The sequence below is a fragment of the Cydia pomonella genome, chromosome 17, assembly GCF_033807575.1.
Source record: "Cydia pomonella isolate Wapato2018A chromosome 17, ilCydPomo1, whole genome shotgun sequence".
NCBI classification, from domain to species: domain Eukaryota; kingdom Metazoa; phylum Arthropoda; class Insecta; order Lepidoptera; family Tortricidae; genus Cydia; species Cydia pomonella.
The window spans coordinates 8,325,717-8,345,365 of NC_084719.1; the positions used below are offsets into that span (position 1 = coordinate 8,325,717).

Genomic DNA, 19,649 nt, shown 5'->3' on the forward strand with positions numbered 1-19,649 from the left:
CCTTTACTACTGCTCAAGATTCTAAATTAGATTAGGTATAGAATCTTTCGCTTGCACGGGACTCAAAATAAGCACTCGAAAAAATATAAAACTTTGCTCTCTTGTTGTACAAATAACTATTTTCTGTTCATCGCGTGCTTTTCATGTATGGGCTCCCAATTCAACTATAATATTGTCGATACACTGTAGTTAACTATAAAAAAAAATTAAGGTTTTATAGGAAAAATATTTCGTACTCGTGGAAAAAGTAATCAAGCTCTTCAATCTGGTACCTTACTTAGGCAACTCAGCAAGCTTCGTTACATAAACACGGTACTCGACAGAAAAGCTCTCTATTGTATAAAATACCAATCGTTCCCATTCTGGATTCTTCGGTTGGGGATCACTTCGCCGCGCTTGCAGACGCCGACTCACCGCTCGGTAAATTCTACTAGGAGCACATAATGTGCGAAGTATAATTCGGAAACCAAGATAAGCGGTATCATATTACTATCTCTTTCGCTCAATCAAACGAATGTGACTGAGAGCGAGAGAGTTACAATATGGGGTATCAGTGCATACGCACCGGACCAACAAGCACCAACCGATATCGATTAGGAAGCTACTACATATTTTTCACCACACCAACTGGTAAAGAGACTCTCTTCGAAAGTGATGAGAAAGTTGCATTTGATCCACATGACTGGAAAAGTAATCGAATGCAAATTTTGAATTGTTTCCTTATGTTGGCTGGTAAAATTGACTTTTAAATGATGATTTTGAATGATAAATATGTAATACCATTGATTTTGTTTGATGTTTTACAGGTAGTATTTTCCTTGTGGTGAAAAATGTTGTTTCACTCGGTGGCAAAATTTGTTTAGCCAGTGCCTTTACTGCCTTGAAACCCCCGCAAAGCTCAAGACTCCATTTTTCGGATCTTTGGAATTTTTCGCATACTCGGGTATCAATATTAGCACGAGAAGTTAAACAACAACTTTGCCCCCTGGTAAAACAAATAACTATTGTGGTGTTTTCAAGAAGAGTACCTACTTTCGTAATTATCTATTAGATTCGTTTAGTTTCGCCACGTCCGTCTGTCGGTCCGTACGCGGCTTTGCCCTGTGATCGTTAATGCTAGAACGCTGCAATTTGGCATGATGCATGACGACAGAACGGTAAAATAAAAACTACAAATATTTTTTTAGGGTACCTCTCATACAATTTTTTATTTTATTTTAATAGGTCTTTCAAAACGAATAACCATTTCTTGATTAAGTTAATATTTCCGGAAATTTGGGCTCCGAAGAAAAAAAAGTGTCCCCTCCCCCCCTTCAACATGAACCATGGGTCCAAAAGATATGAAAAAATCGTGAAATAATAGCTTCATAAATAACTATAGCGAACATGATCAGTCAAGCGGTTTTTGAGTTACTACAAAAATCTTCTCGTCTTAGTAAAAAGAAAAAACCGGCTTGTACTTAATAACAGGAGCATCCTTTTGGCCTGTTCTGACTTATGACAGAATGACGAAACTACAGTGAGCATGGCCCGACATCGCCTACATCGCACCGAACTGTGTGCATAATTTGCCTTTATCTGTACAAGTAAAAGAAAATGCATGAGTAATACAAGCAAAAAAGTAAACTTTTTGCTTGTATTACAAATATGTATGACGGCATAAAAAGATGGACTGATTATTTCCAAATCAACTTTATACGTTTTTTTTTGTATCACCTATCCCGTTGTCTGTCTGTAAACTTGCAAGTTAAATTAGGCCCATTTTCCGGTTTCTGATCGACCTGAAAATTTACATACGTTGTTAGTTATATGATCTGATCAAACAACCTAAGATGGCAGTAACAACTTTGTAATAAAACACAATAGACTACACAAGTGTAAAAATAAGCGCAGTCGACTGATAAGATTAGACCAAAGACTCATAAGAGCTCCGCAAACAATTTCGTGCGGAGCTCTAAAAACGGTAAAAACATTGCGTTTTCCAGTGTGTCAAATGTGTCATAATAATAATCAAATATCAAGTCTAGTAAGTACCCAGACTTGGCTCACGAGATAACTCTCATGTGTGGGATGTTGATACGATGAACATTGTCCCGATAGTCGTTCCAGCGAATGGTCTAATAGCGAAGAGTCTCGACCTCTCCACCAACACATTGAGAAACTGGCTGGGTAGCGATCCAGCGGGTTGATTCCCTCTGTTGAGGCCTCTATTTTAACTAGCTTTTGCTCTCGACTTTATTTAATCGGCTTTTTATTGATTCCCCATACAAGATGATAACAAAAATAGGGGGGATGCGTTTTAGGGCATTTTTGGTATCGTGTTCTGATTAGAAAAAAAGTAGAAGAAAATTTTTGGTCTTTGTATGGAAAAATTTTCACCCCATAGATTTTTTTTCTCGTCAAAAAAAAACTTCAATTTTTTCCTCATCAGAACACGAATATGACTTAAAACGGATCCCCACTATTTTTGTTACATCTTGTATAAATTTCCTTATTTGAGAGACAACCAAAATAATGTGGCAATCATTAAATTTATACTTATATCAATCATCAGGCGATGCATCGCAATTATTTCAAATATCTGACTTCCACCTTCCACCCCGCTTTTCACCCTCTGGGATGCTTTCTGGGATGAAAACTATCCTATGTCCTTCCCGGGACTCAAACTATATCTATAGACACCAAATTTTAACTAAATCGGTTATATTTGTTCCTGAGTCATGGGTGTTTTCTATGTATAAGTACTTAGAAATATTTTATATACCTATTGTCGGGGGATTTAAGTCAATTTGTGTAATAAATAATATTTATTTATTTATTTAACATACAAGACAAGACAGACACACTTTCGCATTTCGTAGAACGGCACAACAACCTGAACATTCTCAGTGTTTGATGAAAAATGAATGGAATGGAAAACGTACCGCCATCCAAAAACACCGCGCACACTCCGTCTGCCGATGCGACGAGTCACCGCTCGGTAGTTTTTACTAGGAGCACATGAAACATGTGAAGTAAACATGTATTCTTCACACGGCGTGAGGCGGATGACAATTAATTTGGTTTTGAGCTTTATGTTCATAGAATAAGGCAACTAAAACTAAACCTAACTAATAAATTAAAAAATCACTTAAACCTACCTTCTAAGCCTAGCCCTCTCGGCAAGGTGCCCATCAGGCAGCGTTGCGGCGCTGTATTGCGATAACAATCCTCTGCGCGAGAAAGCTGCCGGCGCGAGATTCCCCTGTTGCCTCCCTCAACCGCTTCCCAAGCTCCTTAAGGAGCCCACGCGCTCCCCTACCCCACGGCCCGAGTGTCTCGACGCCAAAAGCTACGAACTCGTAGTTGGCGCCGAGACAGCTGTATTTGTAGGCTTTAAACCGCTCTCGGGCGTCCGCCGCTGCTCCGGCATTTCTGCTGGTCGCTTGAATGTAGGGGACTGCCAACATGTCGGCGCAGGGCGCGGCCCATTCTCCAGGAGATCAACGAAACCCCGTCCGGGCGCTTGCCATCGTCCCGCACGATCTGGGGCTCCAGAGCTGCGGTGACGTTGGCACTGATGAGAGCCCTTTTAAAGATGTCGTTGATAAGGGTGGCGTGGCGAGACAGGCGGCTGGCGCCCGAGAAGCAGGAAAGGCAGTGGTGGCCACTACTTGGGCCCCACAAGAAGCGCAGGCATGGTCTGTGCATATCCTGATTCCAAGGCGGAGACCGACGGCTATTCGTAGGGTAGGCGTGGAGCCAGTGACCTGATTCCGGTTTGGACACGGCTAGGAGCCTCGCGAGGTCTTTGCCTGACTATGTGGCCACGAGAGAGTTCAGGGTGGCAACGGAGGCTATTGTGTCCCATGTCCTCTGTCCATGTCCAAACAGGGTCTGAATGGCAAGCTTGGGCTCGGTCTAGCCAGCCAAGCATTCGTGGCCCCATCCAAACACGCGATCTCGCAGTTTGTACCCGTAGAGGCTTTCAGGATTTTCCCTGCGAGATCGGACGTGCTATGGATAGAGGAGAGGAATGCCGGCAAAGCGACGCCTGAAATATTTCGAGTTTCCAAGCCGCCAAACCTTACCGGTAAACAGGCCTGGGTCCTGGTCGCTAAAATGAACGTTAAGAACGGTCTCAATTTGGCATTTTAGAATGAAGTCTGTAGAGTTCATTATATTGGGGAATTTCCAAATGGGACAACATCGCAGCAGATAGGTAAATTTTGGAAGAAGCAAACAAAATTTTGAAATAAATAAAGCACTGTGACTATTAATTTTGGATAGGCGGTCCGAATTATTTTTGGAATTGACTTATTGGTTAGAGGTGGGATGACCTCGTCATAGATAGGCGATCCCAGCAGATGCAGACTGTCTTTGGGGGTAATTTTGACATTCGGGGCGATGTTATTGAAGGTAATTTATTGAATGATTTATCATAGTACTATCGTTTTAATACAAGCATACAAGACCTACAATTTGGGGCTATTTTTTTCCATGGGGCAGGTTGTCCAAGTCGGCCAACTTCCCTTAAAAAGCCAAAAATTCTTGTCATAAAATTTTTCTTCTACTAATCAGAGCACGATTCCGAGTATAAACGGATCCCCACTAAGTATTTATGTTACATTATGTATGTGGGCTATAGTTAATACTAGGGGTCCAATTATATCGAGAATGAGTGAGTGAGTTACACAAACAAAATGACCGCAGCGAAGACGCCGACTCACCACTGTGTAACTCCTACTAGGAACACATAAAGAGTTCCAATGTTGTTTTTACACTTGTTACACAGCAACAGTGCACAAAAGGGCGTATGCCTAAATTGCTTAATTTGATTTTAATATCTTAGGTTACGCCTGGGACAAAGTGGATATCTACAGCGCGTCTTGGGGCCCTAATGACGACGGGCGCACCGTCGAAGGACCGGGCCGTCTCGCCATGCAGGCGTTTAAACGGGGAGTCACTCAGGTACTTGCATGTAGATGGCGCTATTAGTGGTCGCAGTACCAGTGGGGTGGGGACTAAAGTTTAATGCCATTCATTTTAGTAGCGCTGGGTCTGAACCAGCTTAAAAAAGATAGCACGTATGACGTCATTCTGTATAATATGTAGTTTTGCGGATAGTATGGTGCTGGTAGTATTACAATACCACACAATACATACGGCACGTCATACAACCCTAGTAACGTTGGGCGCTCCGTGGAAAGACCGGGCCGCCTCGCAATGCAGGCGTTTAAACGGGTCACTCTGGTAGAAGAAACACACTTGACTTCAGCTAGTAGTTTGACAGACATCTATAGAACATTATGAGGCCCTAGTAACATTGGGTGCACTGTGGAAAGACTGGGCCGCCGGCCGCCGCCAAGCAGGCGTTCAATCGGGGAGTCACTTAGCCGCACCCGGTAATTGGAACAGATGTCGCTAGTATTATAGTAATTGAAGTATAGAACATTTACAGCGAGTTATGGGGTCCTAGTAACGTCGGGCGCGCCGTGGAAGGACCGAGCCGCCTTGCCATGTAGGCGTAGAGCCACTCAGGTGCGATTTGCGTAACCCTGAATATAGATGGCGTTAATAGTTCCAAGATTATCTAAATAATTTTAGATTAGGTATTTTTTTTTTTGTTAAGAAGTATAAACATTTAATACTTAAACACTTATTTTTCAAACTATGTAGCCAAGATCTTCGAGAGATAAAAGAGATTCCGAAAACCTTATTTTTTAAGCCGGCTAATGAAATTAAAAGTAAATTAGGGAAATTTTGTAATTTATGAATTTATAATTTAAAGCCTAAATGATCACGCACCATATTCCGGAATTTCATTGGAACAAAATTTTTCTTACTTAACTGAACTGTCACCATAATATACATGACAATAACAGAGCGCCCTCTTGACAATGATCATTTATTTCTGGTCGGGCTGTAGTATGGTTTAGTAGAAAGTGGTGTGATTTTTTACTATTTTCCGGCTTTTTTTGGTTGGCAGGTTTTATACAAAATCTTTACTTTTACAGGGTCGTAGTGGTAAAGGCGTTATTTACGTTTGGGCCAACGGAAACGGAGGAATACACCAGGATAATTGTAACTGCGATGGGTACGTAATATTTATATTTCCCCTACAGGCGTATTCTAATTTTAATAATAAGATGTCTTTTTTATATAATGATTATTTTATTATTAATTTTAAAACCTGGATCTAATAACAAATAATACTAATCTTAGCGTAAAATACTAAAAACTATCTCCCTGCGGCATGGTGCCGTAGATGATGGCAGCATTTCCTCGCCGTATCGCCCTAATCCTTTGAGTGAGGAAGCTGCCAGCCCTGCGGTCACCTCTGGTAATCCTTTTGGATAGTTCCTTAAATAGGTTAAGGGCGCTCGGACCCCACGGACCAAGATATGAATTAGATTTGCGGTGGCAGCATGTGGCTCCATTTTTAACACTTGTCACTAGCCCTTCACTTTCGCGCTTACATATTTGTTAGAACTTGACAGACATGGTGACAAATGATAAAAGAGCCGACCATCTTAGCTCTACTGGATGAGTTATAGATCTGATCTGTCAGTGTCAAAAGTAACGTTTTTGGATGAAAAATGTCACTTTTGACACTGACAGTTCATATCCTTAACTAATCCAGATCTAATTGAAATCCTGTTATTAAAATCAGAATACGCCTGCTAGCCACTGTGAAGCTAAATCTCACCAAACTTCAGTGAGGTAGAGAGGAGTTCCCGGTACTACACTACAACTGGTATTTTGAAGATTTGGGGGAAGGGTGAGGTTCGATTTTACAAAATCTCACAAGAGATATCAGAAAATCACTAATTTTGAGACGTAAATAAGGGACATCTCCAAATAAAATATATAGGTAAGAGAAGCACATAGACTTTGCCGTGACAGAGTGTAAGGGTATCATCATAATCGTCAAATTACTATGAAAATCTAACGTTTATATCTATAAACACTCTACTGCGACACTTTTTTTCTATCTAAGTCGGCACAGTACAAAGTTAGCTTTTTATTTAATTTATTTAGACATAGACCTATGTTAAAAAAAAAATTCAAAAATGTTTTTCAATAAAAAGTCACGTCAAGTTTGCTTACCTTCTTTCTAATGGTAAAAAAACGAAGTGTAGTCAGATCCCTGCAAAACTGTATACATTGGGAGTTTTCAGAAAAAAGTGTAGGTACCCAATTAGCGTGAGTTATTAAGAAAACGTAATCGCTGTCTAACGACAATTAAGCATAAAATCTTTATGGAAATCACCTTTTTGCCTTTTTTAGGGTTCCGTAGTCAACTAGGAACCCTTATAGTCTCGCCATGTCCGTCTGTCTGTTTGTCTGTCTGTCCGAGGCTTTCCTCCTTAGTCGTTAGTGCTAGAAAGCTGAAATTCGGCATGGATATATAAATCAATAAAGCCGACAAAGTCGTACAATAATATCTAAAAATTTAATTTTTTTGAGGGTACCTCCCCTACACGTAAAGTGGGGGTAAATTTCTTTTTTTGCTTCAACCCTACAGTGTGGGGTATCGTTGGAAAGGTTATATAGGTGAAATTAATAGGGGTCTTTAACAAACATTTTTTGATAAAGTGAATATATTCGGAGATAATCGCTCCGAAAGAAAAAAAAAATGTGTTCCCCCTCTAACTTTTGAACCATAGGTCCAAAAAATATGAAAAAAATCGTGGAAGTAGAGCTTAAGAAAGACATTAAATGAAAACTATAGCGGACATGATCAGTTTAGCTGTTTTTGAGTTATCGCAAAAAGTTTCCCCTTCATAGTAAAAAGACTTACTTTATTTAGGTACTGATTATGCAAATTTGCCTATTTGTTTAACTCGCGTGCAAGGTACCGTTTCATCCCTTGGTTAACAATTTACTATACTTTAAGCTCCAGTTTAGCTTATTGTGACGGAAGAGTAACTACGGAACCCTACACTGAGCGTGGCCCGACATGCTCTTGGCCGGTTTTTACATTGTTATATCGCTTATAGTTTATGAATTGAACATTAAAACCAAGTTTTTATTGAAATTTAACGCTGAATTATCGTTACAAAACTGACAGCAATTAACTTTCCTTAACACCTCACACTAATTGGGTATTATTTTCTGAAAACTCCCATTTACAGTTTGCTTACCGCCTGAGCATTTTCCAACTGAGGTTCAGTTATTTACTGGATCCCGCAAAAATCATGTGAACTGGCACACTGAGAAATGTTCATCCTATTTTGTGCGCTATGTCTCGCATGCAGGCCATCATTGTAAAAAAAAAAATTGCGCTGTGTGAGCGCGGCGCAGGCGGGGCGGCATATGCCCCGCACCCGCACCATATCCAGTAAAAATCCGTATCCAGGAAGTTATCACTAACTTACATTAAACAATACATGTCACTAAACTGTATCCTGTATTTTACTGGAACCATGTAATATGTTATTCCGTAGGTATTCGTCATCGATCTACACAGTGTCAATCGGCAGTGCTTCACAACATGGCCGTTTCCCCTGGTACGGCGAGGTCTGCTCCTCTACCCTCGCCGTGGCCTACTCATCAGGCGCTCGCAAGGATCAGAAGATTGTAAGTTATTATTTATTTATTTATTTAAACTTTATTGCACAAACAAAGAAAAATGTACAAATGGCGGACTTAATGCCAAAAGGCATTCTCTACCAGTCAACCAGACAGGTCAGTTTTTATGCAGTATAGGCGGCAAATTTGTCAGAAGAAAAAGCGCGCAATTTTTTTTTCGACTATGTATTGAATGAATTCATTTTACAAAACTTGGTAATCAAAAAATGTGTCGCCACGGACACAAGATAAAACAATAGAACATAATAAATCAGCGAGTCTTTAGCAGGCTTGCACTTCAATTCGCAAATCCTAGATTTTATAACCATAAAATAATGATATGTCACTGCACTGCTCACTAAGTGGCTGTAAACTTTCGTTATAGTTTTTAGTTCCGTGGAATCCTGAAGTTTCCTTGTGATACAGTGATACCGGGTAAAAAATTACTTCTTACATTTGTGGTGAGAATTACAAGCCAAAATAAAACATTGGAAATACATTTTGACGTAATAATTAAGTTTTACTTACAATCATAATAATACTTTATTTGTAAAAACAAAAATAAACAAACATGTAGTTTAATTTTAAAGTGCACTATTTACATATACATATTATTCGATTTATCAGTAATTGAATGGTTGTTCGTAACAAAAATAGCCAAGATTTTGTCATCCGCAGGCGACGACCGACACAAATGACTCATGCACCCTGGACCATACAGGCACCTCAGCCGCCGCGCCTCTCGCAGCCGGCATCATAGCTCTCGCTTTGGAAGCCAAGTAAGATCTCTTCGTGATTTCTGTTAGCCTGGTACTTTGGACTGTACGGTCCGTTTCTCTTCCACATCTTCAACGGTCCATTCGTAACGCTAACGCAGCATCCTCTTTTATTAATGAAATAAGTAATTTAATTTTGTGCACACCTTGGGCAAGGTTCACATCATAGAGCTTTAAATGCAGGGCTCGATTCTACTCGCTTTACTGCTACTTTTATTATGGAATTAACCCCGGAATCTCGATTTTTTCTTTGGGTTTTTCATACATTTTGGCTGATCAGATGTCGATGCCATAAGCCAAAAAACGTTTCGCGATTTCAGGGTTGGTCCCATAATAAAAGTAGCTCGATTTAAAGCGAGTAGAAATGAGCCCTGAATTTAAAGCCCCATGGTGGGAGACATGCCGTCGGCTGAGAATACGTTTGTGCCATATCCATTTTTGAGTAAAACAGTTTTTTAATGACTGCTAAAATAACAAAAAATGTGCTTTAATAATCACTAATCGGTATTAAAAAAGTTTATTTTTCAATGCTTTTATTTCATTATTATCACGTGAATCACTATATTCTAAAGATGTGTATGGTAATATAAATATTAAACATATGTGGCTAAATTATAAATAAGTTGAATATTACATAAATATAAAACTATTCAAAATTGTTATTGTTCTTTTCGCTCTTCTGCATACCAAAATGTAAGTGGCGTGTGGCACAAACGTATTCTCACCCGACGATACTGTATATTGGGTACTTACACTTAAATTACAAAGTTATGTTTTTATTTCCTCAAGCAATAATTACATAATAAAGGTACAAAATAAATCTAAAAGAACCTATCCTGAATCGTACCCGGCTCAAAATTCCCTATTATTCCCGCTGCGTTTCCCGCTGAACAGCAATGGAGACCTGGACCAGATACGATCCAGACCGAGGATCGCAGCTCTTCTCGCGCAGACGACGCCCTAATTCTCTTAAGAAGGCCTATGAACCCCAAGTGCCGTCTCAATAGCCACCGGAACAAAGTTGTAAGTGGATTCCAATGCGGAGTATTTCGCGTGATTAAACTTTGCCGCGGACTCCGCTGCTGAGCCAGCACAACTTGCGGTCTGCTACAAATGGGATGCAGCATAAGTGCTAACACAAGTTGCATCCCACAAAAGGCAGCGGCGGCAGCGGCCCCTTCGCCACCGAATCAAAGTAAGTCCATCGGGCCTTTTACGGGTAAGTGCGACTCAATCCCGGTGGCTCCAAAACACATCCTCCAAAGCACGGCACATTAGCCCATAATATCTCGTTAATCGAGTGATACCTTGGGAACTGCCCTTCACATCTCTGGCAGCTAAGACCGTGGTGCCCATTTTCCAGTTAAGATTCTATATCCCCATCCCGAATATCCCGATAGGTACTATAAAATAACAGTTTGATTTGTTAATTTGCTTACTGCACATATTGCTTTTATAGCTATAAAATAAAATAACAGAACGGTTGGACAAATTAATAAGTCAATTTAACTGTAGTTTCAGTATATGGAAAATAAATACTTGGCTTGTCATTGCATAAGATGCTTCATTATAATGTTTTGTTTCAAGTTCTAATCTAACTTGGCGAGATGTTCAACACCTAATCGCTTGGACTTCAGACTCCAGTACATTAGCAGGCAACCCCGGATGGCAAATCAATGAGTAAGACTTTATTTAAATATATGGTATTTGGAAACGTAGTGGTTATATTATGTTTGGTATTTAGGTGCGTTAAATACTAGAAACACTAGAAACCAAAAAATGTTACTACTTTTTTTAGCGTCGGACTTCAATATGACGTTCGATTTGGCTTCGGTCTGCTCAACGCTGAAGCCCTGGTGTCTAGAGCTCTGAACTGGATAACGGTTCCTGAGAAACACGTCTGCCACATACCACCACAGTAAGAATGTTCTCCTAATACTTTTACCGAAAATGTGACGAACAACGGCTCGTTGGAAAATGAAATTAATAAAAAAAATAACGTGTTGCCGTTAAGTTAACTCAGGGCAGAGTCGTATTTTACAGGACAATTGGTGGCGGTGGTGTAGTTTTGCATAACCGGCACAATTTACGGTTTTTCACCATTTCCTCCCAAATTTCTATCTATCTTCTTTCTATAAAGACAATTAATTGATACAGGTATTTGATTCCGGTTTCTTGGGAAATCCGTGAAAAAACATGTTTTTTGTTACTTGATAACTGATAACGTATAGGTAGGTAGTAAGGTAAGTTTAATCCGCGTAATTACTTTAAAAGAAACAGAAATGCTGAGTTTTTGTTTTTCTGCAGGCGTTAAGTACAAAAATATGTAAATTAATACCTACTCCAAGACTTGACATGCAAATAAATATTGGAAATAACGGTCCGATGTTTTTAATTCATACGAACGGCTCTAAAAAACATTTTACCAAAATAAACGGATTCACTTTAGTTCAAGCAATTAATAAACTGTGTGATTCGAATAAAACACATGAAAATGAAGACTGTTTACGGTTAATGAAGTTTAAAACGACCTATGTATTGAAGGATTTATTTTTTGTTTTTGCAGATACAAAATCAATCAAAAACTATCATCAGGGCAACAAGTTAACATTTATTTTGGCGCCCACGACTGCCCAGTGAAATACGTCGAGCACGTGGAACTCGTTATAAACATGCACTACAGCAAGCGCGGGGCACTTGAAGTTTATCTGACGTCTGTACGCGGTGAGTACCTCGCTTGTTATGCACCCCTAGTACATTGGCTCAACTGTTACGTTTGAGAGACGATATAGCAATCTCGAGAAATTTGGTTTAGTTCGAATTTCGAATGTCTCTGTCACTTTGGCATTTCAGTTGTTTTTAGAGTTAGCTTTCTGCATCGATAGTATAAACCTGTGAAATTTTTCATTATTTTCAATAACGTGTTCATTATCTTAAAATGTTGGTTGTTGCCAGTTAATTAGTCGAAGATTATATAATTTATTAATTTTATAATTATAATTTCTATTATTTTTAATTGACTTCACTCGATACATCAGACATTGTTTATGAAGATAGCACTCGATTATGTAAAAGAGAGGTTTAATAACATTGGCAACATTGATTTTGTTTGATTTCCTTTAATCCTTTTGCTAACAATTAAATTTATGCCAACATAAAAAAAAAATTAATTTTGAAATGCCTTGAGTAGGTTTAGGGTTAATTAATTTATTTTCATATACATTGTATCGAATTATGTCCTTCCAATTCGTATGCGAGGTTGACGCCTTACCTCGGTGAGATACCTTGCTTGTTATGGGCTCCTAGTACATTGGCTCAACTGTTACGTTCGAGACGAAATTAAGAGCAACCAATTCCTTGTCTACCACGTCTGGCACTGTCATTTTGTGTGCTGTGATGGATGTACCTTCGTTCGCCCCTTTCGCTTGTAAAGTATGACGCAACTCCATTCCAATACGATTCCCGTTTTTATTTCTCTTTTATCGCCAGTAACTTCTGTTTACTTAAATACATATTAATATCTGTTCTCTATTATTTAAGTACCTATGTATATATTTTATTTGATTCTACGGGTTTAAAATGGGTACTTATAAAAATTGTTTGAAAATATTTTGAAAATGCTATAGCTTCAGTCTGAAGAATTTTCAAACAATTTTTTATAGCTTCAGATTCAGATTTTGTGGCTAAGAAATATCTCAGTGGTTTTCTTTTCATTGGAGTTAAAAAAAAAAACAACAATTCATGAACCCTGTATACGCCACACGATGAGTAGTAAGTACTACTTCTACCTATGCCCTCCTAGTACTTCGCCTCAACTGTTACGTTCGAAACGAAACGCAAGCAGCCAAGAAACGCAATTTCGTAAACCTCGATAAGTTCGATCGAAAGAACTGTCAGCACAAACTGTCAGTGTCACTCAATATTTTGTGTTTGGAGGTAGCTGCTAGATTTTGAAGAAACTTCATTATTATTTTTCCTTGCTGATTTTCTTATTATTATTTTTTACTTTTTATTTTGAAGCAATATATTTTTAACAACTGAACGGAGATTGATGATTTTTTTATTGTTATTTATTTATTCTATGACTTGCTACTATCTGTTATTGTTTATGAAGACAGCTCTTGCTTTATGTTCCTGCAAGACTGGCAGCATTGACTTTATTGCCATTGCTGTAAAATTATACAGATTTCTTTCCAATAATTTAATGCTCAGCTCATAAAAAAATCAGGGTATAGACCCGGCTTGTTGCGACATAATATGTTGAACTCGTTGGAACAATTTACAAGAACAGTACAGCTAGTATTAAATTGCACCTGGCCCCGTATTCAACATAGAGAAAGGCGTCAAACAGGGCGACCCGTTATCTCCGAAATTGTTCACCAGTTGTCTGCAAACATTTAACAAACCTGCGCTTTGCTGACGACATAGTCCTCTTTTCCCATACGTCATCACATCTGCAACAAATGCTGCAAGATCTCAGCACGGCGAGCCTTGAGTTTGGACTTACAATGAATAGAGCGAAAATCAGTTGATGACCAATCAAGCTAAAGCTAAACATAGGGTAGTGGTAGATGGGCAGGATATACAATATGTCGATGAGCATATTTTCATATTCAATTGTTTTTAAGATATGATGACGGGATTCTGGAGAAAGTGAATAGCTCCTTCAAATACACGGGCAGTGTTGGTTACTTTTTTAAAGTAACTTGTGTACTTATTTGCTCTCGAATGCATCATTTTGTAAAATGATGGCCTAATGGCTCCTCTACACGATGGCCCAGCGTAGGCTATTCCAAGGGACGCATTTATGCGTTAGAGGGAGTAAGTGATAGTGCTATATCATTCCACCGCATAGCTGCGTCCCTTAGACTGGCCTACGCTGGGCCATCGAGTAGAGGAGCCCTAATACTATAGTTTAGTGAAGTCGGTTATTTTTTGTCCAAAATATTTTTCTTTTTTATTGTCGGTCCCTCATTAGTCTCATTACTGAGTATCGTGGGATGGTGACCACTTATTGGTTTTGCAGCTCGTGTCATTTGTCTCCATCTCCCGTAGTCCGCTTGATGGGATTTGCCTGCGGTGTCATTCTAATTACCCCTCAATTGGAGTAAAAGAGAAAGATGTATGAATTTGCGAATCGGCCCTCAGATGCCACGCAGTGTGTACCTCGTTTGTTATGCGCTCCTAGTACTTTGGATCGACTGTTACGTTTAATAGACGGAATGAAGTAGCGAAAGCCCCCCTCATGACACGATATTCAATGTCACTCTGTCACTTTACAAGCTTTTATTTAACTTGCCCGTTATGTATGTGTTATGTTTGTTAGTTTGTATGGGTCAAATCTTGGAAGCTAAATTTGATCCACTTCCCGATTTTGGGTCAGATGACACAATTATGATGACTTGGAAAAAAAAAACTGTTAATCATTCTTTCTGCATTCTCTTTGCTCCGAATGCTCCAGTGAGTCTAGTGTATGGAAGGTAGAGTTAAGGAACAGAATCTCCATATACCAAAAAGTCAGACAAAAAACCATAAATAGGTGGCGCTACAATACCTAGAATACTTGAGAAAAAAATCTAATCATAAACAGCGCACTTCACTCCGTCAATAACGCCTAAGTTCTTAGCTACTCTAGCGCTACTCTGGAGAGATTTGGAACTATTATTTATAGCTGACAGCTGGACACTTTTGCAATAGTTCTGCCTATTAAGATTGTATTCCTTGCCTCTACCTTCCATAGTCCAGTGGTTCCACTGGACCACTACATGACACTAAATGTTTGTTTTTTTTAAACGAACTTAGTTCTTTAAACATTGCTTAAGACGGCCTTGCTTCCATCCTTTGCCTATCATCAGCGTCGCTATGGTCGCCACGCGGTGGGAAGGTATAGGGCAGATCAAGCTAAGTTGGCATTTTGATAGCCCAGCCTGTGCAAGTGAAGCGTCATAATTTCATAGAATTTTGACGTTTAAAATAACACTTGCACTATTTGGGCTCTCAGAACCGCTGCCAACTTATTTTGGTCTGTCAAGAAACCTCGCCAGTTATGCTGGGCAGAGTTGAGAAAAATTACATTATGGACTACCGTTGCAGTATTTTCTTGCACAATGTACTATTGTATAATCAAGAACAGTAAAGTACGAAATGTCTCAGATCATATGTCGGCGTAAAGCCGAGCTGTGTAGGTATATCCATTATTTTTCTGAACGACGGAGCCGGAAAGCAGCAACTTCGTTAAACGCTGCGGTCTGAAAATTTACGCTTTCCGATCGGAAGACAGAAATAGTACATTGTGCAACGAGCGGGGTAAGTGAAATTTTGGATACGAGGGTGGAAATTCCTAACAGCTGCAGGCTGGAGAGAATTAAAGACCCGAGTTTGCAATATTCTTACCCCCGAAGTTACACACAATGTTTTGCTTGCAACTTGTGAAGAACAACTAAATTTTAAGCGAAATAATTCTTAAATACGGTGACATATCAAACATTTGTCCGCCATTTTGTAATTTCTTGACAGGGTAGGCATCTTAGGCACAGACCTATTCGGCATTCAGCCACGATTGAAAATTATGTCGCTGCAAATTATAAATGTCAGTATTTTAAGAGTAAAACTCATTTATGATACTTGGTTTTTATGAATAAGTGACATAATTAAAAAGAAGAAGCTATAACTCTCTATGGAGTTATATTTTTTTTTCACAATCCATAACTTCCGGGGGAACAAAATAGGCCTTTGTTCTTCAGTACACCTGCATGTAATAAGATCTTTTTCAAGCAAGTGTGATGAAAAATTAATTGTTGTGTCCCTCCCTATCCCTCCTAGTTGCAAGATAGGAACAAGGGTCCGACGAACAAGATTATAACAATAATATAAATGTTATGTTATGGTTACAGGAACGAGGGTACAGCTTTTGAGCGCCCGACCGGAAGACACCTCCAATGCTGCTTTCTCGAACTGGCCTCTCATGTCTGTAGCTACGTGGGGAGAGAATCCTAAAGGCGTGTGGCACGCCGTTATATTAGATGATGTAAGTATTTAACGTTAAATAACAGATATGTAACGTGTTATGACGAGAAGCTACTATGTTTCTTCAATGATGCCTTCTCAAACTGGCCTTTCATGTCTGTAGCCACCTGGGGAGACAGTCTTAAAGGCGTTCCAACGCTGTTATATTAGATGGTGTAAGTATTTAATGTTAAATAACAGATATGTAACGCGTTATAACGAGAAGGTGCAATTTTTCTTCAATGGTGCCTTCTCAAACTGGCTTCTCATGTCTGTAGCCAAGTCACCCAGGGAGACAGTCCTTAAGGCGTGTGGAACGCTGTATATTAGATGATGTAAGTAGTTTTAAGGTAAAATTACAAAAAAATAATTTGGCATATACACAGGCAGAATTTCCTGGGGCCTAGCCAAGATGACAATGGTTGATTAATTTGATTAATATAAAACGCCAATCGAAACTTAAATATTTAATACTGTATGGAAATAGTTACGTGATTTTTTGTAGCATCTGTTTTTTCCGTTTTTTTTATTTAACTTTTCATTTGGCGTTTCACAATTGTCATATTTGCTACTGGCTAATCCCTTATCCTATGGTCTAATTTTTTTTATTTAAATTAATATCCAGTCATGTCATTATACACTGGGCTCGTACATTTTATTGAAATACTTATCTAGATCTGAAATAAGAGCCAAACTTACATGTTGTTTTTTGCAGACAAATGAAGCTAACATAGGAGAAGTTGGAGAAACGACATTAATCATACACGGAACCAACGAGACACCGGCTCATATGAAACATTTACTTAAAGAAGATGGAATTCCAAATGGTGACACTGACAATGAAAACAATACGAAACATTTACTTGAAGAAGCAGAGGTTACAAATGAAGATATTTCTTCTATCAATGAAAACATATTTAGTAATTTGCTAGGCGTAGAGGATCATAATGTTGAAGTGGAACCGTCGCTGCTGGCAGCGGTGGAGAAGCAGCTTTTTCGGATGCATCACAGGAAAGTGAACAGGCCTGCTGGCTTGTAAAGTGTCATTTTATCCTTGAAGAGACAAACTATTCTTAAAATACCGACGCACAAGTATAGTAGGTTCAGCCAACAGAGATTTTGAAACATCTTAGCGCTTTTTTAAATCACAATACGGTTACACAATTTTTAACAATTTAGCAATCTAGAGGCCTTTCTCTAGTAACTTCATCGGCACTCACAGCCATCTCGCTCACGCTTACGCCCAGTGAGAGAGAGAAGAATCTGAACTCACGGGGCCTTAGGTTTTCCATGTATAAAAAAAACTACTACTCCACTGGCTCAGTGACTCAAAAAGGATCTTGGACTCTGACAAAAGAGAGTGCCCTATTCTGCACCACTCCACGCCAGTTAGGTTCAGTTCAGAGTACAGGTCTTTTAGGGTTTTGTCACTCCACCGGTATCTGGGATCCCGGATCCCCAGATATTTTTAGCACACATAGCTAATTAATGTGTACTCATAGACAGAACTGCTACTCTGAAAAGGTTGCACACTTGTATAGACGCCATCAGATATATCGGAGCGGCCAAGGTGTTCACAAATATCTGAACAAGCACTTTAACGCCTTGACATTAGAGGCGTGTTCAGATATTTGTGAGCACCGTGGCCGCTCCAATATATCTGTTGGCGACTGTACTATAAGCGATAAAGAAGAAGAGTGGGGCGCGTCTTCGTGGATGGCACAAACTTTAAAAATGCAGCACAGGTGAAATTAAAAGACCGCTCCGTGCAAGTTTCAATCTCATCACAGTTGCCGGTTTACACATGTAAAACTTGAACCTGTACTATGTAAAAATACATAAGGTACAGTCAGCATGAAAATTACCAGATCAGACTACGTTTCATAAGTATCTACTTACCATTCTCTAACAGCTTAACAAAAGGAGATATGTCAATATGTCTAGAACAATTAGATTATAGGTAACAGATGTTGACCTCAAACTGTAAAGATTTATATCTTGTTGAAAAAGTATTCTAAGGTAGTACGAGTATATACTTTTAGTGCGTTCTCTCATCCGCTACTTACGCTGACTGTACACTTAGCTTCAAACCTATCGTATTATCTCTCTCTCCCGAAAAATCTGTCGGATTCTTACCCAGACTATACGATCCGGATTTTAAACCCCCCTAATCAAGCGTAGACATTAACCGAAGGAAGGTTTAAGATTGGTTGAACCTGGTAGAACTCTATAAATGCATTTAGTACCTACTTAAATTCTGCTAATGTTGTAAATCACAGGCGTATTCTGATTTTAATAACAGGTTATGAATTAGATGACAAGAAGATTAGTTATGGATCTGATCTGTCAGTGTCAAAAGTGACATTCCTTCAACAAAAATGTCACTTAACTACCTACTAGTACATCACGTCACTTAACTACTACCAGATCAAATTAATAACCTGTTTTTAAAATCAGTATACGCCTGAAAGATAGTATGTTATATATGAATGTTACCCACTTACGCAAATACCACAAAACATATTTGTATGACATGCAGTTGCAGGTAGTTTATAAATGAATAAAAAAATGTATTTATTTTCCTTGGAACAAGTTATCAAGTCCATATTATATACTGTTTATCCTTGTATTAATCCCCCAAAAGCCTGTTTACAGATTGATTAGTGTTTAATGTGAGTTCTTAATTTGCTACTAATTTAGTAGCAAATGTAAGCCTCACACAAAACACTAATCATTGTGTAAATGTAAACAGGGCCTAAGGGAGTAGAAATGAGGACTGAATTTTAGTACGGGGTGGGTGGACCGGAGGAGGCACCATATGTGGCAGGGATAGTAGCATATAGATTTATGATAGCCGGCACTATTGGAAATGTACATATCAATATACACAACCTACATAATTGTATAAAATTGTATGCCACAACCCCAATTGTACCCAATAATCAAACCATAACTATTTAGTACGCATAACATTTATATACGTTATATTATATCTATAAAAAAAAACAGTGTCAGAATAAAAGATATTTTTATTCGATTAAGAAAAGACACATTACATTACTAAATTAAGTGTGTCTTAATCGAATCAAAAATACCACTAATACCTATATCTGACCTATAAATCAGGTCCTTAAATATTAATTAAATATGATAAGATAAACCCGAACGTTTAATCAATATCCAAAACAAATTAGGTAGGTAAGTATAACTCATCTAGTCGCTTAATTATTTAAATAAAAAAATAATTTAATGTCGTTTTTTATTTCGCGAATAGGATGAATGGGAACTTGAAATAAATTATATGTAGTACAACAT

The 19,649-nt window shown here is 38.7% G+C and overlaps 1 protein-coding gene across 1 annotated transcript in view; it reads left to right on the plus strand.

The window, feature by feature from the left end:
- LOC133527229 (neuroendocrine convertase 1-like) overlaps positions 1-19,629 on the plus strand; it is a 66,640-nt gene extending 47,011 nt beyond the window's left edge. The window contains exons 7-15 of the mRNA XM_061864143.1: positions 4,832-4,950; positions 5,997-6,076; positions 8,430-8,562; positions 9,232-9,332; positions 10,917-11,009; positions 11,128-11,247; positions 11,896-12,053; positions 16,223-16,356; positions 17,050-19,629. Coding sequence (XP_061720127.1) covers positions 4,832-4,950; positions 5,997-6,076; positions 8,430-8,562; positions 9,232-9,332; positions 10,917-11,009; positions 11,128-11,247; positions 11,896-12,053; positions 16,223-16,356; positions 17,050-17,373 — 1,262 coding nt within the window. The 3' untranslated portion in view covers positions 17,374-19,629. The remainder of the gene's footprint in view (positions 1-4,831; positions 4,951-5,996; positions 6,077-8,429; positions 8,563-9,231; positions 9,333-10,916; positions 11,010-11,127; positions 11,248-11,895; positions 12,054-16,222; positions 16,357-17,049) is intronic.
- Positions 19,630-19,649: the final 20 nt, after the last annotated feature.